The 24637-nt window shown below is 44.6% G+C and overlaps 1 protein-coding gene across 1 annotated transcript in view; it reads left to right on the forward strand.

Moving 5' to 3' along the window:
- eps15l1a (epidermal growth factor receptor pathway substrate 15-like 1a) overlaps positions 1–24637 on the forward strand; it is a 395109-nt gene that overhangs the window by 204931 nt on the left and 165541 nt on the right. The window contains exons 18-19 of the mRNA XM_070860699.1: positions 1104–1249; positions 10276–10330. Of these exons, the coding sequence (XP_070716800.1) occupies positions 1104–1249; positions 10276–10330 (201 nt within the window). The remainder of the gene's footprint in view (positions 1–1103; positions 1250–10275; positions 10331–24637) is intronic.

A 24637-nucleotide genomic window follows, 5' to 3' on the forward strand; every position in this document is an offset into this window, starting at 1 on the left:
TGAGGGAGGGCTGCACTGTCAGAGGTGCCGTCTTTCGGATGAGACGTTAAAACATCTGCTCTCTCAAATGGACGTAAAAGATCCCATGGCACTATTTCGAAGAAGAGCAGGGGAGTTATCCCCGGTGTCCTGGCCAATATTTATCCCTCAATCAACATAACAAAAAAACAGATTATCTGGTCATTATCACATTGCTGTTTGTGGAAGCTTGCTGTGCGCAAATTGTCTGCCGCGTTTCCTACATTACAACAGTGTCTACACTCCAAAAGTACGTCATTGGCTGTAAAGTGCTTTGAGATGTCCCGTGGCCGTCTTTCTTTATCAAAGCTCATACACTTGAAGGGGCCTCTGCTTAGTTGTCACAGACATACCTGGTGAATTCTCCTGCATGATTACTTCTTGCCACGCAGTTTCCTCCCCTTTCTGTATGTCGCACCCTGAAGATACCACAATATCCTGGAGTACATCTCCTGATGCCTCGTCCCAGAGGTGCTGCAGTCAGCACTGGGCCAGCGTGAGCTTTTCCTGAACCCCTCAGCTGCAACCTCCTGGTTCTACACAGCATCTATCGTGTGGCAAAGCCAAATACCTCCGGCCCTGGTGAGGCAAGTGTGACAGGGAAAGGCAGCCTTGGAGCTCAGAGTCTTTCAGCCTTTGAATGGGAGTTAGATGATCAGCCACGTGGTTTCTGCTCAGTCGATTTCCAGTTGTTGATGTAGACATGAGCACTTCAGGTACAATGGCCTAACTGAACCAGTCAGGCTAAGTGGATCTAACTTGGTTAATAAATCCTACAAAAGAACAGAAAATGCTGGAAACACTCAGCAGGTCAGGCAGCATCTGTGGAGAGAGAAACAGAGTTAATGTTTCAGGTCGTGACCTTTTATCAGGATTCTTCTGATGAAAGATCATCGTCCTGAAATGTGAACTGTTTATTTCAGATTTCCAGCATCCGCACTATTCTTCTTTTGTTTTAGTCAATAAGTGCTAATGTTCTGCTTGTTTTCCCATGATAAATTCCCAATCTTGTATCTTCCCCTTTGCCTCACATCCTGCCGTCATGTGCTAAATCCGCCTCCTTTTCACCCTGGTTTTCTCTACAGATCCATTTGGTGCTGATCCATTTAAAGAAAACGATCCGTTCCATAGCGCGTCCTCCGATGAGTTCTTCAAGAAGCCTCCAAAGAGTGATCCTTTCACATCCTCATCCTCTGATCCTTTCAGCAGGGAGTCCACTGTGCCACCTAAAGTAAGTGCGCTTTCCGAATCCTGGTTGGATCCTGTCCAGAGAGGAGGCAACGGAAAAACTGCTTTAATGTCAGTACTTGTTTAGTTTGGATCCCAGAGATGTGCGTCCATTAGCTGGCTCCTCATATTTGTATTACTAAATCAGGATTCCGTACTGTTTTTGAGGCCATGATTCTGTTGCTGGGGTGTGGGAGTTGGATTTAATGGTGTAAACACAAGAAACCGGATTAGGAATCATCATCATCATCAGAGGTAGTCCGTCAGAATCGAGGAAGACTTGCTTCCACTCTTAAAATGAGTCCTTAGGTGGCTGTGCAGTCCAATATGAGAACCACAGTCCGTCACAGGTGGGACAGATAGTCGTTGAGGGAAGGGGAGGGTGGGACTGGTTTGCCGCACGCTCCTTCCGCTGCCTGCGCTTGCTTTCTGCATGCTCTCGGCAACGAGACTCGAGGTGCTCAGCGCCCTCCCGGATGCACTTCCTCCACTTAGGGCGGTCTTTGGCCAGGGACTCCCAGATGTCAGTGGGGATGTTGCACCGGTGGGGATATGGGAATATAACAACAGGAGTCGGCCATTCAGTCCCTGGAGCCATTCAATTAGATCAGGTCCATCTACCTGCCTTAGTGCCATATCCTTTAATACCCTTGCCTAACAAAAATCTATCAATCTTAGTTTGGAAAGTTTCATTTGACCCAGGCTCAACAGCTTTTTGGGAGAGAGTGTTCCAGATTTCCCTTTGTGTGAAGAAGGGCTTCCTGACATTGCCCCTGAACGGCCTGGCTCTAATTTTAAGATTATGCCCCCTGCTCTGGACTCCCCACCAGGGGAAATAGTTACTCACTTGCCAATCCCTTTAATCATCTTTAACACCTCAATCAGATTACCCATTAATCTTCTACACTCAAGGGAATACAAGCCTAGTCTATGTAACCCGTCCTCATAATTTAACCCTTTTAGCCCCGGATTCTGGTCAATCTGCGCTGCACCCCCTTCCAAAGCCAATATATCCTTCTAGATTACAGAAGTTGGTTTCTCATAGTCTGACCAAAACACACATTAGTGTAAAAGTGGTTGAAACCTCAACATTTGCTTTGAAACTAAACTGACCTTTTGACTGTTCTGCATTTTCACTTCTGTGATCCAGTGCCAACTGTTCAGTGACTCTGATTTTCACTGGAGCAGCCACACTCATCTTTTGGATGAGTTACCTTTTCTAAAGAGCTGCTGCACGTATAGTTACTGATGTTTGCTATTTAATCAGGAAGAGAATCCTAGAACTGATGGGGACATTGATGGACGGGGCTGACTGAAGACTTTAATAACGTACACGAGTGGTGTTGAAAGGAATGGTTTCAGTTTATTTGGAATGGCTTTCGAAAACTCGTGTTGCATTCGGCATTCATTCGGATCCTGACCATTGGATCGTTTGTGGCAGTGAGTGAGCGGAGTACGATAAAGACAGCAGTAGTTCCCTAATGTCTATATATAATATATTAGAATCAGCACCCGTGTCCTGTATCCCACTCAAAAGTCCTCGTTAACATTTCTTGTAGGGAGACACATGTTACGATTTTAATTCGTAGTGTTACGTGATGCTAGAACATGGCACTGGGATGGCCATTGCCATCAATGTTGAATATTGAGTTGAAAAGTCACATTTGCCTGTTGCACCACACTCTGGATTCAAGAGGGTGTTGATACTTTGGTCAAGCTTGGGCACATGTTTAGTACTATGGACTGGCTGATTTAAAAACAATATATATACTTTGGGTCACTGGCCCCAGTCCTCGCAGGCTGGCTTATTTTACAATTTGTTTTGCTTGAATTATATATAAACAATATTAACTTTGGGCCTATGGCCCTAATCCCTACTGCCTGACGCTTCAGACTTCTAGCTTCGCTTGCCCTCAAAACCTAAAATATTCATGCCTGCTGCCCCATCAAGACCATGATCCATGGCTCTGGGATAAAATATGTTAAATGTGGCCGTGTGCCACATCAGGTCACCCTCCAAGCTTTGTCCGTTCTCAACGATTTAACAACTCTTTACCTGGCTTCCTCATTCGTTTGACAGCCTAAGAGATGACATTAAATTGAATCTATTTAAGGTGGAGATAGACAGATTTTTGAACAATAAGAGAGTCGAGGGTTATGGGGAGCGGGCAGGGAAGTGGAGTTGAGGCCAGGATCAGATCAGCCATGATCTCATTGAATGGTGGAGCAGGCTCTAGGGGCCAAATGGCCGACTCCTGCTCCTATTTCTGATGTTCTTATTAAATGTCGACATCCATGTTGAACAACAACTCCAATGATGCGGAGTGAATGGAAGTTATTCCATCAGGGAAGGAACCTCCCCTTCAGTGCTTCACAGTGGTTTGGATAATCTCCCCACAGTCCAGCTGACCAAGAAATGTAATTATGTGGCCTGGTATAACCCAGGCACAAAGATACAATGCCTCAAATCCGACTGTCCGAAAATCGGAATTGTCCGAAAACCGGACATTTTTGAGAAAATCCCATTTGATAATCTGTAAAATAAAATCCGGAAATATTGCCCAATAACCGTCGGGCCGGACTAGTTTTCGGCTTTGCCGCTATGTTTTAAATAGCGTACGATCGGTCCAAGCCTTGCTGAATGACCCTCGACCCGACCCGACCTGACCCACCATTAGTACTTTGTCTGTCTCGGTAGCAAACGCACACTCTTGATTTTCTTGTCTGAACTCTGGAAAAATCCAAAAATTGGCACGGCCTCGGTCCCGAGATTGCTGGATTTGAGACGTTGTACCTGTTCTGCATACGAAAGGCAAAATAGCGCATGTACCGGAAATCTGAAACCAAGTCAGAAAAAGCTGTGAATGTACAGCGGGTCTGTCTGTATCTGCGAGAAGGACTAGCTCTGCTTTTTGTGTCTCTCATCATTTTCTGTTTTTGTTCTGTGTGACTATGCAGTGATTACCACTGACTGGGTGAAGCGTGCATAACTGCCATTATTCTGGGCTCGCCAGTCCAAAATTTGGACCCATAAATTGATGATAATACCCTTGATTCTCTGTATTGTAAACTTGACTCAAATGAAAATTCAGCAAGTTAGTTTTACAGATATCCGTATGTTCTGTGTCAAACCACAAGGGGTCATTCAGATTGCCCTGGTGATACTTACCATTACTTTTGCATGTGCTTGTGCTTAATGGAATTATAGCTAAAACTGTCTGTGAAGGACCGATCTGCCGTAATCTGTTAGTTGCATTATCTCCAGTAAGCACCACATGCTGCCTGAACCACAGTTTAAAAATGCAGAAGCGGTTTTTGATTATTCAAAAAGAGAACTTTTTAAGGGACTGGGTGGTGCTGTGGGTTAGAGCATTGTTGTTTCTCCGGTTAAAATCGCTTTAATCTAACCGAGCTTTTCCGCTTTCTTCCCTCTCCTGCAAAAGGGAGAGAAGAGTTTGCATCAATTTGGTGTCTTTCATGTCAGAATATCCCAAAGGGTGTCACAGCCACTTAATTATTTCTAAAGTGCAGTCACTGCTCTGTAGAGAAACACAGCAAGGTTCCATTAACAGCAACTGAGATAAGTGACCAGTTAATCTGTTTTTGAGGTGTTGAGGGATGAGTGTTGAGGCCGCGACCCCAGGAGAACTCCTCTGCTCTTCAAATCTTTTACGTCGACCTGAACAGACAAGCGGGGCCTCGTCTAATCTGAAAGCTGGCATCTCCGACAGTGCAGCACCCCCTTTGGAAAGTTGGCCTAGATTTTATGTTCAAGTAGCTGGAGTGGGACTTGAACCCCTGACCACTTGACTCTGCAGCGTGCGTGTTACCACTGAGCCAAGCTGATGCCTAGGGGGTTCATTTCCATTCAGCCCACCAGTATCTCACCTAACTAGCTATTCTTTATTTTACCTGCGACCCTGGCCTATGAGCATCAGCAGGTTATTTCTGGGTGGATAGCTGAACCAAGTGAAATTCTATCCTCGCTGCATTTCCGAATGTGGCACTTTGCACCAGGGATCAACAACTTATGTTAATATAGCGCTTATAACGCAGTAAAAATCTTAAACTCTTGGGACACTGGATAACTATCGGGAGCAGGAACTTTATTTTTCTTTCTCAACTCAGGATTTGGGTGTTGTGGGCAAAGCAACATTTATTGCCTTTCCCTCGATATCCAGAGAGATGCTGGTGGACCTTCTTGAACAGCTGCAGTCCGTGTGTTGATGGTGCTCCTACAGTGGTAGGGAATTGAAGGATTTTGACTCTCGCGCATCATGGATGCTGAGATCTGTTCTCTGGGCTGCAAGACCTGTTCTCTGTTCCACTTATCTTGGCAGTACAGGTACAACGTCTCAAATCCAGCAACCTCTGGACCGAGGCCGTGCCGATTATTGGATTTTTACTGATTTCGGGCAAGAAAATCAAGAGTGTACATATGCTACCGAGACAGACAAAGTACTAATGGTGGCATGGGTCAGGCCGGGTCGTGGGTCATCCAGCAAGGCTCGGACTGATCGTACGCTATTTAAAACATCGCAGCGAAGCTGATAACAAGTCCGGCCCGCTGTCTTTTGGACAATATTTCCAGATTTTATTTTACTGAATGAATATCAAATGGGATTTTCTCAAAAATGTCCAGTTTTCGGACAATTCGATTTTTGGACTTGAGACGTTGCACCTGTATGTACCACATTACATGACAAGTTTTCACTGTGGAGATGAAACCTTAAGTGTACAGTGGTCTCTACTACCAATGCTGTTGTGGACAGATGTGTCTGTGACAGGTAAGTACAACAACAGTAACTCGCCTTTTAATGTAGAAAAATGTCCACAGAGGGGATTCAAAAAAAAGAAAACTGAGCCAAAGGAGGAGATATTAGGGCAAGCGACCAAAAAGCATGGTCAAAGATGTTGGTTTTCAGTGGTCTTAAAGGAGGAGAGGGAGGCAGAGAGACTGACGGGTTTAGAGAGGGTATGCCAGAGCACGGGTTCCATTTAGCAGATGGAATGGCCGTCACTGGTGGGGCGAGGGAGCAGGTTGGACCGGAGGCTGAATTTGGGCTGGAGGGCTGTAAACGGTTGCAGCGATAGGAAGACAGGAAGGCATGGAGGGATCTAAATACAATGATGGGAAATTTAAATTTGAGATGTTGCATCAGCAGCAAATGTAGGTCAGCGAGGATAGGGATGCTGGGTGACCAGGACTTGATTCAGGAGACGATTTCGACCGCAGAGTTTTGGATCAGCAGTTTAGAGAGAGTGGGGGATAGGGGCATTGAAATGGCTGAGTCTGGAGGTGTCAAAGGCCTGGATGAGTGTTTCAGTAACTGAGGGACTGTGATGGGGCAGAGTCTGGCGATGTTTCGAAGGTAGAGAGGATATGAAGTCAAGCTGGATCAAAAAGGAGGCCGGGGTTGTGAACAGTCTTAATCACCCTGAGACAGTGGCTGTGGGAGGCAACGCAGTCAGTGGCAAGGGTACATAGTTTATGGTGGGGTCTAAAGACCATGGCTTCAGTCTTTCTGAGGTTTACTTGGAGGAAATTGCAGCTCATCCAAGGCTGGGTATTGGTCAAGCAGTGTATGAACTGAGGCAATAGACGGGCCGGGAGAGGTGGTGGGTAGTTAAAACTGGATGTTGTCAGTGTAGGGGGTTAAGGATCGATCCTTGAAGAGAAGCCATTATTCTGGCTGCGATCAGACAGGTTAAAGTTGCGTTGGGGTTGACCATGAAGATGATGTGCTGGGGCAGGATGATGTGGTTGACTGTGCAAAGATTCCAGCGAGGTCAAAGAGGATGAGGGGCTAAACCTCTTTGGAGAGTTTCAAACAGGGAGTTGCAGTAAAGACATGCACAGATTTGGGAGGTGACAACAGAGCATCATAGATTCTGTACAACACAGAAGGAAGCCATTTGGCCCATCAAGTCTGCATTGGCTCTTTTGAAGAATATTTCAGTCAGTCCCACTTGTCCTGCTCTTTCCCCATATCCCTGCAATTTTTTCTCCAAGTATTTATCTAAATTTCCTTTTGAAGGCTACTATTGAATCTGTATCCACCACCCCATCAGGTAGTCCATTCCAGATCCTAACCACTCGTTGTGTAAAAAAATGTTCCACATGTCACCTCTGGTTCTTTTGCAAATTACCTTATGGTTACTGACCTTTCTGCCACTGGAAACAGTTTCTCTATTTACTCTCTCTAAATCCTTCATGATTTTAAACACCTCTATCAAATATCCTCTTGCCTTTTTCTACTCTAAGGAGAACAACCCCAGCTTCTCCCCACATTACTATAATCCCTCATCTCTGGAACCATTCTAGTAAATCTCTTCTGTACCTTCTCCAAAACCTGGAATTGGACACAATACTCCAGCTAGGTGGGGCCTAACAAGTGTTTAATGTAGGTTTTGCATATCTTCCTGGCTTTTGTGCTTGGCCTCTATTTATAAAGCCAGGATTCCAAATGCTTTATTTTCTACTTCGTGCCACCTTCGAAGATTTGAGCACAAACACCTCCAGGTCTCTCTGTTCTTGCACCCCCTTTAAAATTGTATCAATTAGCATGTGTTATCTCTCCTCATTCTTCTGACCAAAATGTATCACCTCACACTTTTCTGCATTTAAATTTATTTGCCATGTGTCTGCCCATTGTACCATCCTGTCTGACTACTTGAAGTCTACTACTATCTTCATGTCTGTTTACTACACGTTTCATCTACAAAAGGATATTGGGGAGAAAAGGGAGGTTGGAGATGGTGCAGTAGTTTGCAAGGATAGAGGGGTCAAGGGTTGTTTTTTTGAGGAATTACATAGAGATTACAAGATGGGAACATTGCCGTTTGGCTTAATCTCTCCGTTTTGGTGTTTATCCTACATATGGACAGTAGTCCTAATCCCATGGGAGGCTTAGCCAGTGATCTGTTGTCTTTCAAATCAACATGGCCAAGGTATGAAGCTGAAGCATTGCACACCTGAGATTCTGAAATCTGAACAAGCCAATGCCCTTGTCATTAGAGGCACTGACAACCTCCGAGAACAGGGTTTTCACTTGCTCCCTCCGATTCACATCGTCGGTGGTGGCAAATATAAATCATGTGGGACGTGGGTTGGATCTGCTATTTTGGGGTCTGGCCATTGGTGGGCTGATATGGCAGCCATACATTTTTAGGCCTGTATAGTTTTTCCAACATCTGGTTGAAGGCCTATGGTCAGGCAGGCAAAAGCACTAACTATGCTTGTGCCCAGTAAATGGGACAAGTTTGGCACCAATGAAATTGAAGTTAATAACAATGGGGTACAGTACTAGAAATGTAGTCATTGGTTAACAACCAGTGACTGGGGTGTGCTGGTCTTCCGATATATGATGGGAACTAATCGGGGAAATTTGAGAATGGAACCATATCTATTATAAAGAGAATTGTTGTTTTACTGGCCTTGGCTGTGTCTTGGTGCATAGAGCCGAAATATGTAGCCTGTAGGAAATGTGCTTTCCAGAAAGAACAAAGAAATATTTCTATAGCGCTGTTCACAACCTGAAGATGTCACCAAGCGCTTTACAGCCAATTAAGTATTTTTTTAAGTATAATCACTGTTGTAATGTAGGAAATGCAGCAGCTAATTAGCGCACAGCAAGTTCCCTCAAACAATAATGGAGATAATGGCCAGATAATCTTAACCGATAAGGGATTAAGGGGTTATGGGGAGTGTGCAGAGAAGTGAACCTGAGTCCATGATCGGATCAGTCATGATCGTATTAAATGGCGGAGCATGCTCGAGGGGCCTTATGGCCTACTGTTATTTCTTACTCTTATTTTCCACTCCTATTTCTTATGCTCTTATAATCTGTTTTAGTGATGTTGGTTGAGAGATAAATATTGTCCAGGACACCAGGGAGAACTTCCCTGCTCGTCTTCGAATAGTGGCATGGGATCTTTTACGCCACCTGAGGGGCAGACGGGACCTCAGTTTAACATCTTATCCGAAAGACGGCACCTCCAACAGTGCGGCACTCCCTCAGTACTGCACTGAAATATCAGCTTAGATTCTGTCTCTGGAGTGGGATTTGAACTCAATATTCTGACTCAACGGTGAGAGTGCTACCACTGAGCAATTAGGCAGTCCCCCGGAGTCGAGGATGACTTGCTTCCACACTAATGAGTTCCCAGGTGATTGATGAGTCCAATGCGGGACCTGCAGCCTCTGTCACAGGTGGGGAAGACGAGACGGTGGTTGAAGGGGCGGGTGCGAGGCGGGCTTGGGTTGTCGTGCGCTCCTTCCGCTGTTCGCACTTCTATTCAGCTTGTTCCCGGTGAAGAGACTCGAGGTGTTCGGTGCCTTCCCGGATGCACCTCCTCCACTTTGGGCGGTTTTGTGCCAGCGATTCCCAGTGTCGGTGGGGACGTTGCACTTTTTCAAGGAGGCTTTGAGGGTGTCCTTGAAGCGTTTCCTCTGCCCACCTGGGACTCGCTTGCCTTGTCGGAGCTCTGAGTAGAGCGCTTGTTTTGGGAGTTTAGTATCGGGCATGCGGGCAATGTGGCCTGTCCATCGGAGCTAATCGAGTGTGGTCAATACTTCGATGCTGGGGATGTTGGCCTGAGCGAGAACGCAGTGCTGGTGGTACTTCTCCAGTGCTTTGAGGTGCCTGTCGGTAGTCATAAGCCGCATGGATGAACTACTGTACACGGACTTAAACCTAATTAGGAGATTGATCATCATTCTCTCAGTATCCCAGAAGTTCCTGAGTGTTTGTTGCACATCTTGGCTTCATCCTAACCCGACCCTGTCACGGTATCAGAGCCTCATGTAGCTCTGTAGATGCTGAGGATTTCAGACTCTGGCAAACACTAATGTATTTTTGGCTTTCTAGTGATTGTTACTTTAACCCGTGCACTGCTTAATCTACCCAGATAACTTGAGATTATCAACGCCACGTGGAGATGAATGTAGTAACGTCGACAGTTGGGTCAAGATCGTGAAGAAATTAAAATCTTGCAATATTTTAATTAACTTTTTGTTTTGAATTTTAGGCCGACCCCTTTGGGAGTAGTGATCCTTTCGCTATGGCAACATCGAAGGGCCCAGGTGAGATGATCATTTTATGTTGTAACATGAATGTCTGTCGCTAAACGGTGATGAGCATTCCAACGATTCCAGTACAGCAATCGGCAGTAAATCACGGTTGAGAACACTTGGAATACATGGTTCCTAGCTGTAGGCTTCACTGGTGTGTGTGTGCGTGTGTATGTACAGGACACTGGCAGCATCTACTGGCAATAATTGAGTGTTCAGTAACAGTCAAGTGGATTTTACCTCATAACATGATTGATTTGATGCTGTTGATACCAGGAGAGCTAAGCTCACGGTGAATGATTCATTCTCCAAATATAGGTTGTACATAATGTTGGGCATCAGGTCCTAACTTTCCTACTCATTTTCAATTTAATACAGGGGAAATATTGTACTTGTGATTCACAATAGCTCAAATTGACTTGTTAGTACTCTGCCATGTACCGATTGCTGCCTTGCTGAACTAATGTTTTATTGTCTGAAGGAGATCACGAGATTGTGAACCCTTAGTACATTCAAAAATGCAAAAGATAATATTTTTATGTCCTGTAACATCCGAGTGTTTAGAGATGTTAAAACTTAAACACCAGCGGGATCAGGTCTCCGCCCATTTCCATGAGTTGTGTCGGCACAATCCGGCTGGAATGGGAATGTGCTGAACCAGTGCAACAGGTGGAGGAATTTAAAGCGTGAGTGAGTTATGCCCAAAACCACTGGCACTCGAGATTTCGCTATCTTTTACACTGGTTCAAAATTCAATTCGCCCGGATCAGGCCCTGCCCACAAAGCTGGCCACGCCCATCGCACCAGGTCAGCAAGGCTCTGCAAATCGCACTGGTTTTCTGAGGGCACGGACTCCAGGGGGCTCGTTTATAAAGTATTTTCATATCAAAAAAATAATTAATTTACTCAAACGGACTAGTGTCCACCATTGAAAGTTGCAAATGATTCAGTATAGTCATTTTCTGTGATTTTAATTAAGGTTACTCCAGTGAGGAGGAAAGGGTATAAGAGAAAAGATTGCCATCTGTGGCTAACTAAAGAAATAAAGGACGGTATCCAATTAAAAACAAGGGCATACAAAGTGGCCAAAACTAGTGGGAGGACAGAAGACTGGGAAGCTTTTAAAAACCAGCAAAGAATGACTAAAAAAATGATTAAGAAAGGGAAGATAAACTATGACAGTAAACTAGAACAAAATATAAAAACAGATAGCAAGAGTTTCTGCAGGTATATAAAAAAGAAAAGAGTGGCTAAAGTAAATGTTGGTCCCTTAGAGGATGAGACCGGGGAATTAGTAATGGGGAACATAGAGATGGCAGAAACTCTGAACAAATATTTTGTATCAGTCTTTACAGTAGAGAACACTAACAGTATTCCAACGGGATAGTCAAGGGGCTATAGGGGGGGGAGGAACTTAACACAATCACAATCACTAAGGAGATGGTACTCAGTAAGATAATGGGACTAAAGGCAGATAAATCCTCTGGACCTGATAGCTTGCATCCTAGGGTCTTAAGAGAAGTAGCGGCAGGGATTATGGATGCATTGGTTGTATTTTAACAAAATTCCCTGGATTCTGGAGAGGTCCCAGCAGATTGGAAAACTGCAATATAACGCCCCTATTTAAAAAAGGACACAGACAAAAAGCAGGAAACTATAGACCAGTTAGCCTGACATCTGTGGTTGGGAAAATGTTGGAGTCCATTGTTAAAGAAGCAGTAGCAGGTCATTTGGAAAAGCAAAATTCGGTCAGGCAGAGTCAGCATGGATTTATGAAGGGGAAGCCATGTTTGACAAATTTGCTGGAATTCTTTGAGGATGTAACAAACAGGGTGGATAAAGAGGAACCAGTGGATGTGGTGTATTTGGACTTCCAGAAGGCATTTGACAAGGTGCCACATAAAAGGTTACTGCACAAGATAAAAGTCCACGGGGTTGGGGGTAATATATTAGCATGGATAGACGATTGGCTAACAAACAAAACAATGAGTCGGGTTAAATGGTTCATTCTCGGGTTGGCAACCAGTAACTAGTGGGGTGCCGCAGGGATCAGTGCTGGGACCCCAACTATTTACACTCAGTCCCTTCTTCCAAGTTATTAATATAGATTGTAACGTAGCCAAGTTTGCTGACGATACAAAGATGGGAGGAAATGCAATGTGTGAGGAGGACACAAAAAAATCTGCAACAGGACATAGACAGGCTAAGTGAGTGGGCAAAAATTTGGCAGATAGAGTATAATGTTGGAAAGTGTAAGGTCATGCACTTTGGCAGAAAAAAATCAAAGCAAGTTATTATTTAAATGGAGAAAGATTGCAAAGTGCTGCAGTACAGTGGGACCTGGGGGTACTTGTGCATGAAGCACAAAAGGATAGTATGCAGGTACAACAAGTGTTCAGGAAGGCCAATGGAATCGTGGTCTTTATTGCAAAGGGGATGGAGTATAAAAGCAGGGAAGTCTTGCTACAGCTATACAAGGTATTGGTGAGGCCACACCTGGAATACTGTGTGCAGTTTTGGTTTCCGTATTTACGAAAGGGTATACTTGCTTTGGGGGAAGTTCAGAGAAAGTTCACTCGGTTGATTCTGAAGATGAGGGGGTTGACTTATGAGGAAAGATTGAGTAGGTTGGACCTCTGCTCATTGGAATTCAGAAGAATGAGAGGTGATCTTATCGAAACATATAAGATTATGAGGGGCTTGACAAGGTGGATGCAGAGAGGATGTTTCCACTGATGGGGGAGACTAGAACTAGAGGGCATGAACTTAGAATAAGGGGCCGCCCATTTAAAACTGAGATGAGAAGGAATTTCTTCTCTGAGGGTTGTGGATCTGTGGAATTCGCTGCCTCAGAGAGCTGTGGAAGCTGGGTCATTGAATAAATTTAAGACAGAAATAGACAGTTTCTTAAACGATAAGGGGATAAGGGGTTATGGGGAATGGGTGGGAAAGTGGACTTGAGTCCATGATCAGATCAGCCATGATATTGAATGGCAGGGCAGGCTCGAAGGGCCGTATGGCCTATTCCTGCTCCTATTTCTTATGTTCTTATTCACTGCTGGTGGACTAGACATGTTTTGTAATAAACCCATTTTCAATGAACCCATAAACATGCACCAGGTTACCACTCTTAAATACACCAAGGACTGCAGTGAAACCTGTAAATTAAGGACACCTAAGGGTCTTGCATCAAGTGTCCTTATTTTCAAATTGGTCATTGCATGTTCAGTAAACAGGATAAGCCAAATATTCCCTAATTGCATGATCTCTTGCAGCATACCTTTTGCTTTCACCTGGGATCGTGCCTAATTCTGGAGGCCTGCCCGCAGGATATGAATTCAGTTCATACTCATGTTTGTTGGTTTTCCCAGTTCATTGCCATCCCAGGATCCTCTTCCGTTGAGGGGGGGATGCTCTGATCTGGGATCTGCTACTTTGGCAGCCTGCACAGAGCAAGGTGGCTACTGCAGGGCTGGAGTGCCTGGGAGATGCCAGCCGAATTGCAGGCGGAGGGAGGGGAGTTAATGTCCTGCAGACCCCTGTCCGGGACTACCCCTCCCTCCGTGTGCTGCAGCTGCTCGTGTTTGAAGTGCTGGGGGCTGGGTGTAGGGGACCATTAGCAGCTCATCAATACCTGATGTACTGGTGCAGTGAGATGTCTGGGGTCTCCAGTTCTTGGGGGTTTGAGCATGTGCTGATCTGATCCCCATACCCCAGTCTCTCTCTCTTCCCCCGCCCCAATTGGCAGTCTCTCCACCTCTCCCTGAATCCCAACTCCTGATTGCTGAGCTCCCCCCTGACTCCCGACACCTGTACTCGTGTAGCTCATTATTCCCCAGAGTCCGAAACAGCCAGTCCCACCTCTGTGTCGCAGTGAATGGAGTCACCGGGCAGGGGGAAGGAAATTACACAGTGGAGTCCAGTGCAGCGGGCACTTGAATGTAGATTGAAGGCGAGGTGAAATGGGGTTCTTTACGCAGCGTGCATAGCAGCTGAGAAATCGCTCTATCCCCTGTATAGAGTCGTGCAAGCATTCAGTCCCAGAGATAGGGCGGTTTCTCTACCGCTATGGATGCTGGGTAAAGAGAGCTCCATTACCTGCTGCTACCCTGCATGTCCCATGTTTTAAGTTATAAACGGACTTGGTGCATTGAAGGCTGTCCGTTTTTCATAATTTGCACGTGTCCATGGTTTCCAGGTGTAACTTGCATCTATGACAATGCAAGTTATTTGGGTCTGTAAGCCAGTGTCTTTTTGTGGGTGTTCATTTATACAAGTTTCACTATTAATGGAAAAAATAAATGATTATGTTGTATTACGCTGCTCAATTGCGCTGGTTCATGGAAGATTTTATGTTTGTGATTATGCGAATAATTTTTAGTGGAAACTTGAATTGTAACCTGAGCAGCGATTTCGAGCACACTTTGGGTCCAATTTCCCGATTGCACCTAAAGTGGAAACTCTACCCCTAAGTAATCCTTTCTGCATGTTGAGAGGGGTTTGAAGAGATATTAGTGTTTACAAAAGAGGGTTGTGTTTTATTTTCTCCAGCTTTCCCTCCTTTCGTGAAGGCAGCAGTTTTTACCGTGATGCGGTTCAGTAAGGACCAATTATCCTTCAGTAGCTCACCCAAGAGGCTATCTTTGTCTGCGTCAGTGGGCAACTCGACTGTGATGGCTGTCACAGTTACATCTGATGCTGTAATCACTCCCTATCCACAGGCCTACTTATACCAGAGTCATTGGATAATAATCAGCAATCATAGAAGTTTTCAGCATGGAAGGAGGCCATTTCGGCCCATCGTGTCCGAGCCGGCCAACAAGAGGCTATCCAGCCTAATCCTGGAATGTGAATCCCACACCCACCCATCCGCTTACCGTGGGTCTGGCTGAGATCGGTTATCTCTGCAGAGTTCAGGGGTGGATTAAATACTGGACTTTTTTTAGTTTGGGTGGCTGTGTTTTTATCCATTGAAGCATTGAGGGAGGGGCTAGCAGTTTTTCATGTTTCTTATTGAAGTAATGTTGCAGTAAGTCTCGATGCTTACTTCGGAAGATGCTGAGTTGCCGAATAGAATAATATTTGTCTTGGCCTTTTTTAATATCTAGCTAAGAGGTGAATGTACAGATTTATAGTATGTACTCCGGCAGCAGAATAAAACGGATAGTTGCTCTTGTTATAGCATTCTTACCAGATACAGGAAGCTGCTGAAAATTGTCGGGCTGTGGTGTGTGTTATGCTGCTATCCAAAAATGAGCAAGATGGGGCTGGGAGAGTCTGTAGTCAGGGGGTTTTGTTTGACCAATATCATTTTGAAGCCCTCGAGTATACTCGTTGAGAATACTGGTGCTGAACGATTTATCAATTATTTACTTGTGTTTTCAAGATGAAGGATGTTGATGCTGGTAAATGGCACCCAGTGAAGTCTAACCTCTCCCAGGTTAGTTGTAGAATTAAACTTTCTAATTTGCCCTATCAATGTGCTTTAATCCCAACCTCTGAAGGACTCCTCTAACTGGACCGCTGTGACATTTCCATTTCCTACATTAGCCATCCTTGTGCTGTCTCTGAGATTGCCAGATTAGATGTGATCTTGTCCTCGTGTGTATTAGGAGCAGGATTGAAATGGTCAGATGTATGCAAAATGAGTTCAGGACAGAGCACAGCTTGTCTGGATTTGAACTCGATGTGATGAGAAAAGAAATAGCTGTTGTATTACTTTAGAAAGGATAAATTAATTTATAGTTTTCAGCCAGCAGTACTTTGAAAGGTATCTCTCTCTCGCCAAAGGCTAAGTGGCCAATCCATGTAATTGATCAGATCCATTCACACGTGCAGTGAGAGTCGGCTGGCCTGTATCCAGAGATTAATTGGGTCTGTGGTTGCTTGGTGGCATGGGCAGTGAAATGTTATATTTACATGAGCTCACAAACTGGGGAATAGCCAGATTAGTTATCCAAGATGTCGAGACAAATGTTTCAAGGAAGACAGTTAATATAGTAACACCTTCCCTCACAAGATGTATGCAACTGCTGAACTGTGAGGTTGCTGTCCTTCAGAGAGTGATTTATAACATGGAAGACTTGTCTTTGATGGGAACCACGGTCCTAGCTATTTAACCGTTGTTCAGTTCTGAATTGATATGTATTGCACAAGGTGGGCAGGAATTTTCATTGCCCATGTAGTGTAAGTGCCGATGAAAAACTGTTTCATCCAGGAAAAAAAACAAATTGCATAATGAACTGTGCAAAATATATTCTGAACAGGATATTTTAATTCCTTGCGAACTGATTTGGGTGGATTTGAAATGTACTGCCCGATAGGGTGGTGAATACAGATTCAATAGTCGCCTTCAAGGGAAATTGGACCAGCCGACTCTCTGCACATGTGAATGGATCTGATCAGTTACATGGATTGGCCACTTAGCCGTTGGCGACATAGAGATACCTTTCAAGATACGGTTGGCTGAATACAACTGGAGGAGGGTGGGGGGGGGGCGGTTGGGGAGGTATGGGGGGTTGGGGAGGTTAGTGGTCACCCACATCCACCAGGCACCAGTCCTGTTTACCCATCACCAATGTTCCCTGTGAGCTGCGCTTTGTTCTGCGTGGCCTGTTTTTTTTTATGTGTGGTCCCTTTAAATATCTGCGCATGCGCGGCATTTACAATGTAAAAGCCGGTGAGCGGCCTGCACGGGACCTTTCAGATCACTGCGCAGTCTCGCGCACACGCCATCGCGGGAACATCGCCCGTCATCCCTGTGCTCGTTGATCTACATTTAAAAAAAATATATTGTGATGCTGGTAGCTAATGTCTAGTTAGAACGAATTTGCATTAGTACTGCGCCTCAGGTCTTCAGGACATCCCAAAGTGTTTCACAGCCAGTGAAGTAGCCACTGTTGTAATGTAAGCAAACACGGCTAATTTGCTCACCGTGAGGTGCCGCAAACGGCAGTGTGACAAATGATCAATGAATCTGTTTTTGTAGTGGGAATGCTTGAGGGATGAATATTAACCAGGAGAACTTCTCTACCCTTCCTATCATGTTGCTGGATCTTTTACTTGCACCTGAGAGGGCAGACGTGGCCTCGTTCAACGTCTCATCCAAAAGGCAGCACCTCCAACAGTACAGCGTTCCCTCAGTAATCCAGTGGTGTATAAGCCTGGAGTCGGTGCTTAAACCTTGGAGTGGGAATTGAATCTTCGACCTTCTCACGCAGAGCTGAAAGTGTTACTACTGAGCCAAGATGACCCTTATTAATTAGTCATCTTTCCCCTCAAATATACACGCCATCCATTTTATTCCTTGAGTTAGCCTCCAATCACTCTTAATATCTGATCACTTATGGTGGTTTCTTCATTTCCCACAGTAAGCAGGGTGACATTCTGAGAATGGAGCGTACCTTAAAACAAATTTTCCATCCAGGCTGCACACATTTAACACATATGTATTAAACATCTGACGGGATTGGACAGGTTAGATGCAGGAAGAATGTTCCCGATGTTGGGGAAGTCCAGAGCCAGGGCTCACAGTCTAAGGATAAGGGGTAAACCATTTAGGACTGCGATGAGGAGAAATTTCTTCACTCAGAGAATTGTGAACCTGTGGAATTCTCTGCCACAGGAAGTTGTTGAGGCCAATTCGTTAGGGAGTTAGATGTGGCCCTTATGGCTAAAGGGATCAAGGGGTATGGAGAGAAAGCAGGAATGGGGGACTGAAGTTGCATGATCAGCCATGATCATATTGAATGGTGGTGCAGGCTCGAAGGGCGGAATGGCTTGCTCCTGCACATGTTTTCTATGTTTCTTTGTATACATGGGTTTGTTAAATTATGTAAATAAGTAAAGACACATTTAAGCACAAGCTGAAAGAAGGAAGAAAATGATTCTGTAATAAAAAGCTTTTTAATAAACCCCAGAAGCTTTTAAGCGGGTTAAATATTCATTCTGAAACTAACCTAAAAGAACCCATTAGCGTTCCCAAGCTGATGGTTACCCACAACAGTAATTGAGTCAGCTTTTTAACACCAGGTGAAACCCCTTTTCACTACTTCGATACAGAAATATTCTCAACCCCAAAGTGAACTTGCAAAGTGGGCCGGTGGATGCAGCCTACTGCCCCTCCCCTCCCCCTCTCCCCGAACATTGAGTCATCCGTACAGGACTGACTGGTTCCCAACAACCTGTTCTATTCAATTAATAATTGAAGGCAGATATAGTATGTTGAGTCATTTCATACAGGCAACTCAATTAATACATTAGTAATTTAACGAATAGCTGTTACTGCCACATAAATGTTAAAATGTCTAACTGCTGCATTGATATGCAGACTTTATGCAGTTATTTATTTAGGCCAAGAAATCACATAGATTGTGGTTTTGTGTTTATTGGCCACTTCCTGAATTATCTAGTATTCTTTTCACTATATTAATAAATGACTTGGATGAAGGACTAGAGAGCCATATATCCAATGTTTGCTGATCGCACGAAATTAGGTGAGACAGTAAATAGTGTAGATGGAAGCAAAAGATCATTGGCAGATTAAATGAGTGGGCAAAACTGTGCCAGATCGAGTTCATCATGGGGGAAGTGTGAGGTCATCCACTTGGAACCCAACGAAAGCTAGATCAGAGTATTTTCTAAATGGCGAGAAACTAGAAACTGTGAAGAAACAGACAGATTTAAGAGTCCAAGTACAGAAATCACTACAAACTAGTGGACAGGCAGGCACAAAAAAAATAATGTGCCTTCATCTCAAGGGGGTGGAAGTTATGTTACAGTTATATAAAGCTCTGGTTAGGTCACATCTGGGCACTGTGTTCCGGGCCCCGTCCCTCAGGGAGGATATATTGACCTTGGAGGGCGCGTAGCGCAGATTCACCAGAATGGTATGTATCCACTTTCCTTTTAAAAGTTAATGGGGTACAATTTGCGGTCGGAATCTACAAAAAATCTATGAACTTACCTGGTGGTTCGGGAGGGTCAGCGACTTGCGGTCTTTGGCCTCTACACGTGGGCCTGCATAGATGCCCAGGAGTGCATGAGGTTCGTATGGATCACGTGGGCTGGCACAACCAATGAAAGGAGGGTAATCCCTGTTCATACTTAACGGTGAGTTCCCTTTTTATGGAACTGCCGTAAGTATGAATGGGAATAAATGTAATAGATGTAATGGTGGGATATTTTAAAGCTGAGGTATCCCATGTTTTTGCTCTCGTGAGCAGCACAGTTTATACCTTGGGCCCTTGAGTGTCAGAGGTTTTAATTCGCTCTCGATGGTTCTGCTGTATCTCTACTCCTGCTGATGGTCTTGCAGGCCGGGGCCATTAGATGGAGCAACATGTGGCGGCATGCCACTGCAGGGAGCATCGCGTGCTGCTGCAGGAGGGCTACGGCTGTGAAGAGGGTGACTGGATTTGACGTCGCCCAAATCCAGATCACTGATTGGAGTGCGGGCAGGTACAGCTGGGGCGGTGAGGTCGGGGCGAAGGAGCAGCGAGAGTTCATAGAGCGACGTAGTCGGGGCCCAGGAGAGGCGTGAGTTCAGGGCCCATGGGCAGCACAGGCCAGCCCACACTGCGATATGTGCACGCACTAGGTCCGTGCAGCAGAGCAGGTCTCCAGTCGTCTTGATTAATCCTTGCCACTGGACCAAGACCTAGCTCTGTCAAGCCCGTGTGGTGGCTGGTGTGCAACGGTCACCACATGTTAAAAAAATCCACGCACAGGCATCTTCCACCCTTCAGGATGTAGTTCGGGATCCGGAATATTAGGTCCTTCATTGAAACACCTGTGAACTCATTGCTTTTTGACATGGAAGCAAGTCATCCTCAATACAAGGGACTGCCTATGACCGGGGCTAAAATGGTTAAATTATGAGGAGAGATTACATAAACTAGGCTTGTATTCTCTAGAATGTAGAGGGCTAAGGAGCGATTTGATTGAGGTTTTTAAGGATTTTGAAAGGAGTTGATGGGGCAGATGGAGAGAAACCTTTTTCCGCTGTTGTGGGAGTCCAGAGCAAGGTGAAATAACCTTAAAATTAGAGCTAGACCATTCAGGGGTGATGTCAGGATGCATTTCTTCGCACGAAGGGCAGTGGAAATCTGGATCTCTCTCTCTCTCTCTCTCTCTCTCTCTCTCTCTTCCCTGACCCCCCCACCCTCCTCTCCCCCGTTGATACTATGTCAATTGAAACTTTCAAGACTGAGATTGAATTGATAGATTTTTGCTGAGTAAGGGTATTAAGGGATATGGAACTAAGGTGGTTAAATGGAGTTGGGTACAGATCAGCCCTGATCTAATCGAATGGTGGCACAGGCACTAGGGACTGAATGACCTACTCCTGTTCCTGTGTTCCCACTCTTTTACTGATTGTAGTGAATTTTCTCCTGAAGGCATCACCCATGCTGGGGTGTGGTTCTACAGCTCCTGTCTGGTACTCATGTCCTTCAGCCAGGGGGTGGGGGGTGGGGGAAGGTTGTGTGTGGCGGTATTTGAAGTACGTTTATAGCAACAGTCCTGTATATGGCAACAATCAAACAGTACATTATCACTTATATTTGTATCAACACAATGCCTAGCTGAGCCAGAAAGCAGCTAGATTTGAATTATAATGCATTATCAGTTTAATAAAGTAGTAGGTTTACTGTAGCACTCTTAAAAGGCTTCCTATATAAAATCTGTGATTCGTTAAGGAAATGGTCAATGTATATGTGACTAAGGAAAGTGTGTGTGTGTGTGCTATATGTCGCCTCAATGTACTAAAAATACATTAGATTTTAAACAAGCTTCATGTGACTTCCTCTAACTGGCTTCTTTGAAAAACTGAATGTGTTGGGAGCTGTTGATGATTGGAGGGGATTCTTGAGCAAGCAAGGTTAACTTGGAGTTTCATAAATGCCATACTTTGCGAGATTTGAAGTCACTGCTGTGGCTGTTCCAACCAGCTGACAGTCCAGCGAGCAGTCTCCTTGCACATTTTATAGTGACACGCTCACGTTCCATAGAGACCCTTTCACCCGCTCACTCACTCACCCTCTTGCTCTTTCAGGGGACTGAAATAAAATATATCAGGCTACATACTTTATTGGTAAAGGCAACTTGTCAAATGAGATTGAGGAAGAGAAAATGAGAAGAAAAATGAAATAAAGGCTATATGTGGAAAAGTATTTTTTGTGTTTACATGTGAAAAAAAATCATTCTTGGAATGTGGGCGTCGCTAGCAAGGCTGACATTTATTGCCCATTCCTACTCGCCCTGAGATGCTGCTTTCTTAAACCACTAAATTCATTGTAGTGGTTTGATACAATTGAGTGGCTTGCTAGGCCACTTCAAAGAGCAGATAAGAGTCCATTTGTTATGAACCTATTTTCGCACAGTCGGTGTGTGTGTCCTGTATGATCAGTATTCCTGTACACAATCTCTCATGACTTTTACTGCCCTACTCTTCTTGAGAAAGAGTACCCACTCAGCCGTGGCTCAGTGAGTGGCGCTCTCGTCTCTTGAGTCAGAGGTCGTGCGTTCAAGTCCCACTCCAGAGACTTGAGCACTTAATCTAAGCTGACACTCCAGTGGAATACTGAGGGAGTGCTGCACTGTCGGACGTGCAGTCTTTGGATCGGATGTTAAACCGAGGCCTTGGGTGCCCTCTCAGATGGACAGAAAAGATCCCATGGCACTATTCTGAAGAATAGTTCTCCCTGGTGTCCTGGCCAATATTTATCACTCAACCAACGTCACGAAAAACAGATTATCTGTCCATTATCTCGTTGCTGTTTGTGGGACCTTGCTCCGCGCAATTTGGATGTCACATTTTCCCTCCACTACAACAGTGACTACACTTCAAAATATTTAATTGCCTGTATAGGGCCTTGGGACATCCCGAGATTGTGAAAAGTAAATGCAAGTCTTCCTTCCTTGATGGTAGAATTCCATGCCTGCAGGCATTACTTCATTAATTTTCCTCAGTTCATACAGATAATGCATGTTGCCAGGTGGTTTGTCTGTAAAGGCATCACAGTGAAACCCAATTCTGTCCTCTCCCAGTTAGCACATGTTCCAGCATTTGTCACTGGATAACGATCAAGACTGGGAACTCTAGTTACTCGAGCCCAGCTGAGCAGAGTCCATGGGTTGAACCTGGGAGTCTCCTAATCTATGGAACTTGCTCAGTGCAATGCTGGGCCATTGAGGATTTTTTTGAATCATTGCTTTAAGATTTTTGAATGAACTTATTGTTATTCCCAACTGAAATGCACGGGCTATAGAGAGGCTGAATCTTCCAAATGAAACTTTATTGAAGACAAAGATTTTATAGAAATATAGAAAATAGGTGCAGGAGTAGGCCATTCGGCCCTTCGAGCCTGCACCGCCATTCAATGAGTTCATGGCTGAACATGCAACTTCAGTACCCCATTCCTGCTTTCTCACCATACTCCCTTGATCCCCCTAGTAGTAAGGACTACATCTAACTCCTTTTTGATATATTTAGTGAATTGGCCTCAACAACTTTCTGTGGTAGAGAATTCCACAGGTTCACCACTCTCTGGGTGAAGAAGTTTCTCCTCATCTCGGTCCTAAATGGCTTACCCTTTATCCTTAGACTGTGACCCCTGGTTCTGGACTTCCCCAACATTGGGAACATTCTTCCAGCATCTAATCTGTTTAAACCCATCAGAATTTTAAACGTTTCTATGAGATCCCTTCTCATTCTTCTGAACTCCAGTGAATGCAAGCCCAGTTGATCCAGTCTTTCTTGATATGTCAGTCCCGCCATCCCAGGAATCAGTCTGGTGAACCTTCGCTGCACTCCCTCAATAGCAAGAATGTCCTTCCTCAAGTTAGGAGACCAAAACTGTACACAATACTCCAGGTGTGGCCTCACCAAGGCCCTGTACAACTGTAGTAACACCTCCCTGCCCCTGTACTCAAATCCCCTCGATATGAAGGCCAACATACCATTTGCTTTCTTAACCGCTTGCTGTACCTGCATGCCAACCTTCAATGACTGATGTACCATGACACCCAGGTCTCGTTGCACCTCCCCTTTTCCTAATCTGTCACCATTCAGATAATAGTCTGTCTCTCTGTTTTTACCACCAAAGTGGATAACCTCACATTTAGCCACATTATACTTCATCTGCCATGCATTTGCCCACTCACCTAACCTATCCAAGTCACTCTGCAGCCTCATAACATCCTCCTCGCAGCTCACACTGCCACCCAACTTAATGTCATCTGCAAATTTGGAGATACTACATTTAATCCCCTCGTCTAAATCATTAATGTACAATGTAAACAACTGGGGCCCCAGCACAGAACCTTGCGGTACCCCACTAGCCACTGCCTGCCATTTCTGAAAAGTACCCATTTACTCCTACTCTTTGCTTCCTGTCTGCCAACCAGTTCTCAATCCACGTCAGCACACTACCCCCAATCCCATGTGCTTTAACTTTGCACATTAATCTCTTGTGTGGGACCTTGTCAAAAGATTTCTGAAAGTCCAAATACACCACATCAGCTGGTTCTCCCTTGTCCACTCTACTGGAAACATCCTCAAAAAATTCCAGAAAATTTGTCAAGCATGATTTCCCTTTCTCAAATCCATGCTGACTTGGACCTATCATGTCACCTCTTTCCAAATGCGCTGCTATGACATCCTTAATAATTGATTCCATCATTTTACCCAATACTGATGTCAGGCTGACCGGTCTATAATTCCCTGTTTTCTCTCTCCCTCCTTTTTTAAAAAGTGGGGTTACATTGGCTACCCTCCACTCCATAGGAACTGATCCAGAGTCTATGGAATGTTGGAAAATGACTGTCAATGCATCCGCTATTTCCAAGGCCACCTCCTTAAGTACTCTGGGATGCAGTCCATCAGGCCCTGGGGATTTATCGGCCTTCAATAGATGAGTTATTGTAAAATATATAATTTAATAAATATTTAAATGAATTTGTGATGTTATTTTGAGCCCATAGTAGGCATGGGGGAAAATGGCAAATTACAAAGTTCAAAAAGTATTTAGAATTAGTTGTTTAATATTTGATAGATTTTCTTGAGTATTGATGGTTATAGAGTTGATTTAAAAAAAAATTTCAGCCGGTCAAAAGGTGTGGCATCGAAAGACATGATATGTCAGACATGAAGCTTGGGGTTATACATGTATATAAAATATACCCATCACTCTCCATTGGCATTGCACACAGTGAAGGGGGATAATTGGACATTGCACATACACAAAATTCAGTCCCCATTTTAAAGTTACATTTTCAGTTCTTATTGTTATACGTCCTTCAATTTTATATGACTTAATA

Source organism: Pristiophorus japonicus, chromosome 18, assembly GCF_044704955.1.
Source record: "Pristiophorus japonicus isolate sPriJap1 chromosome 18, sPriJap1.hap1, whole genome shotgun sequence".
NCBI classification, from domain to species: Eukaryota; Metazoa; Chordata; class Chondrichthyes; family Pristiophoridae; genus Pristiophorus; species Pristiophorus japonicus.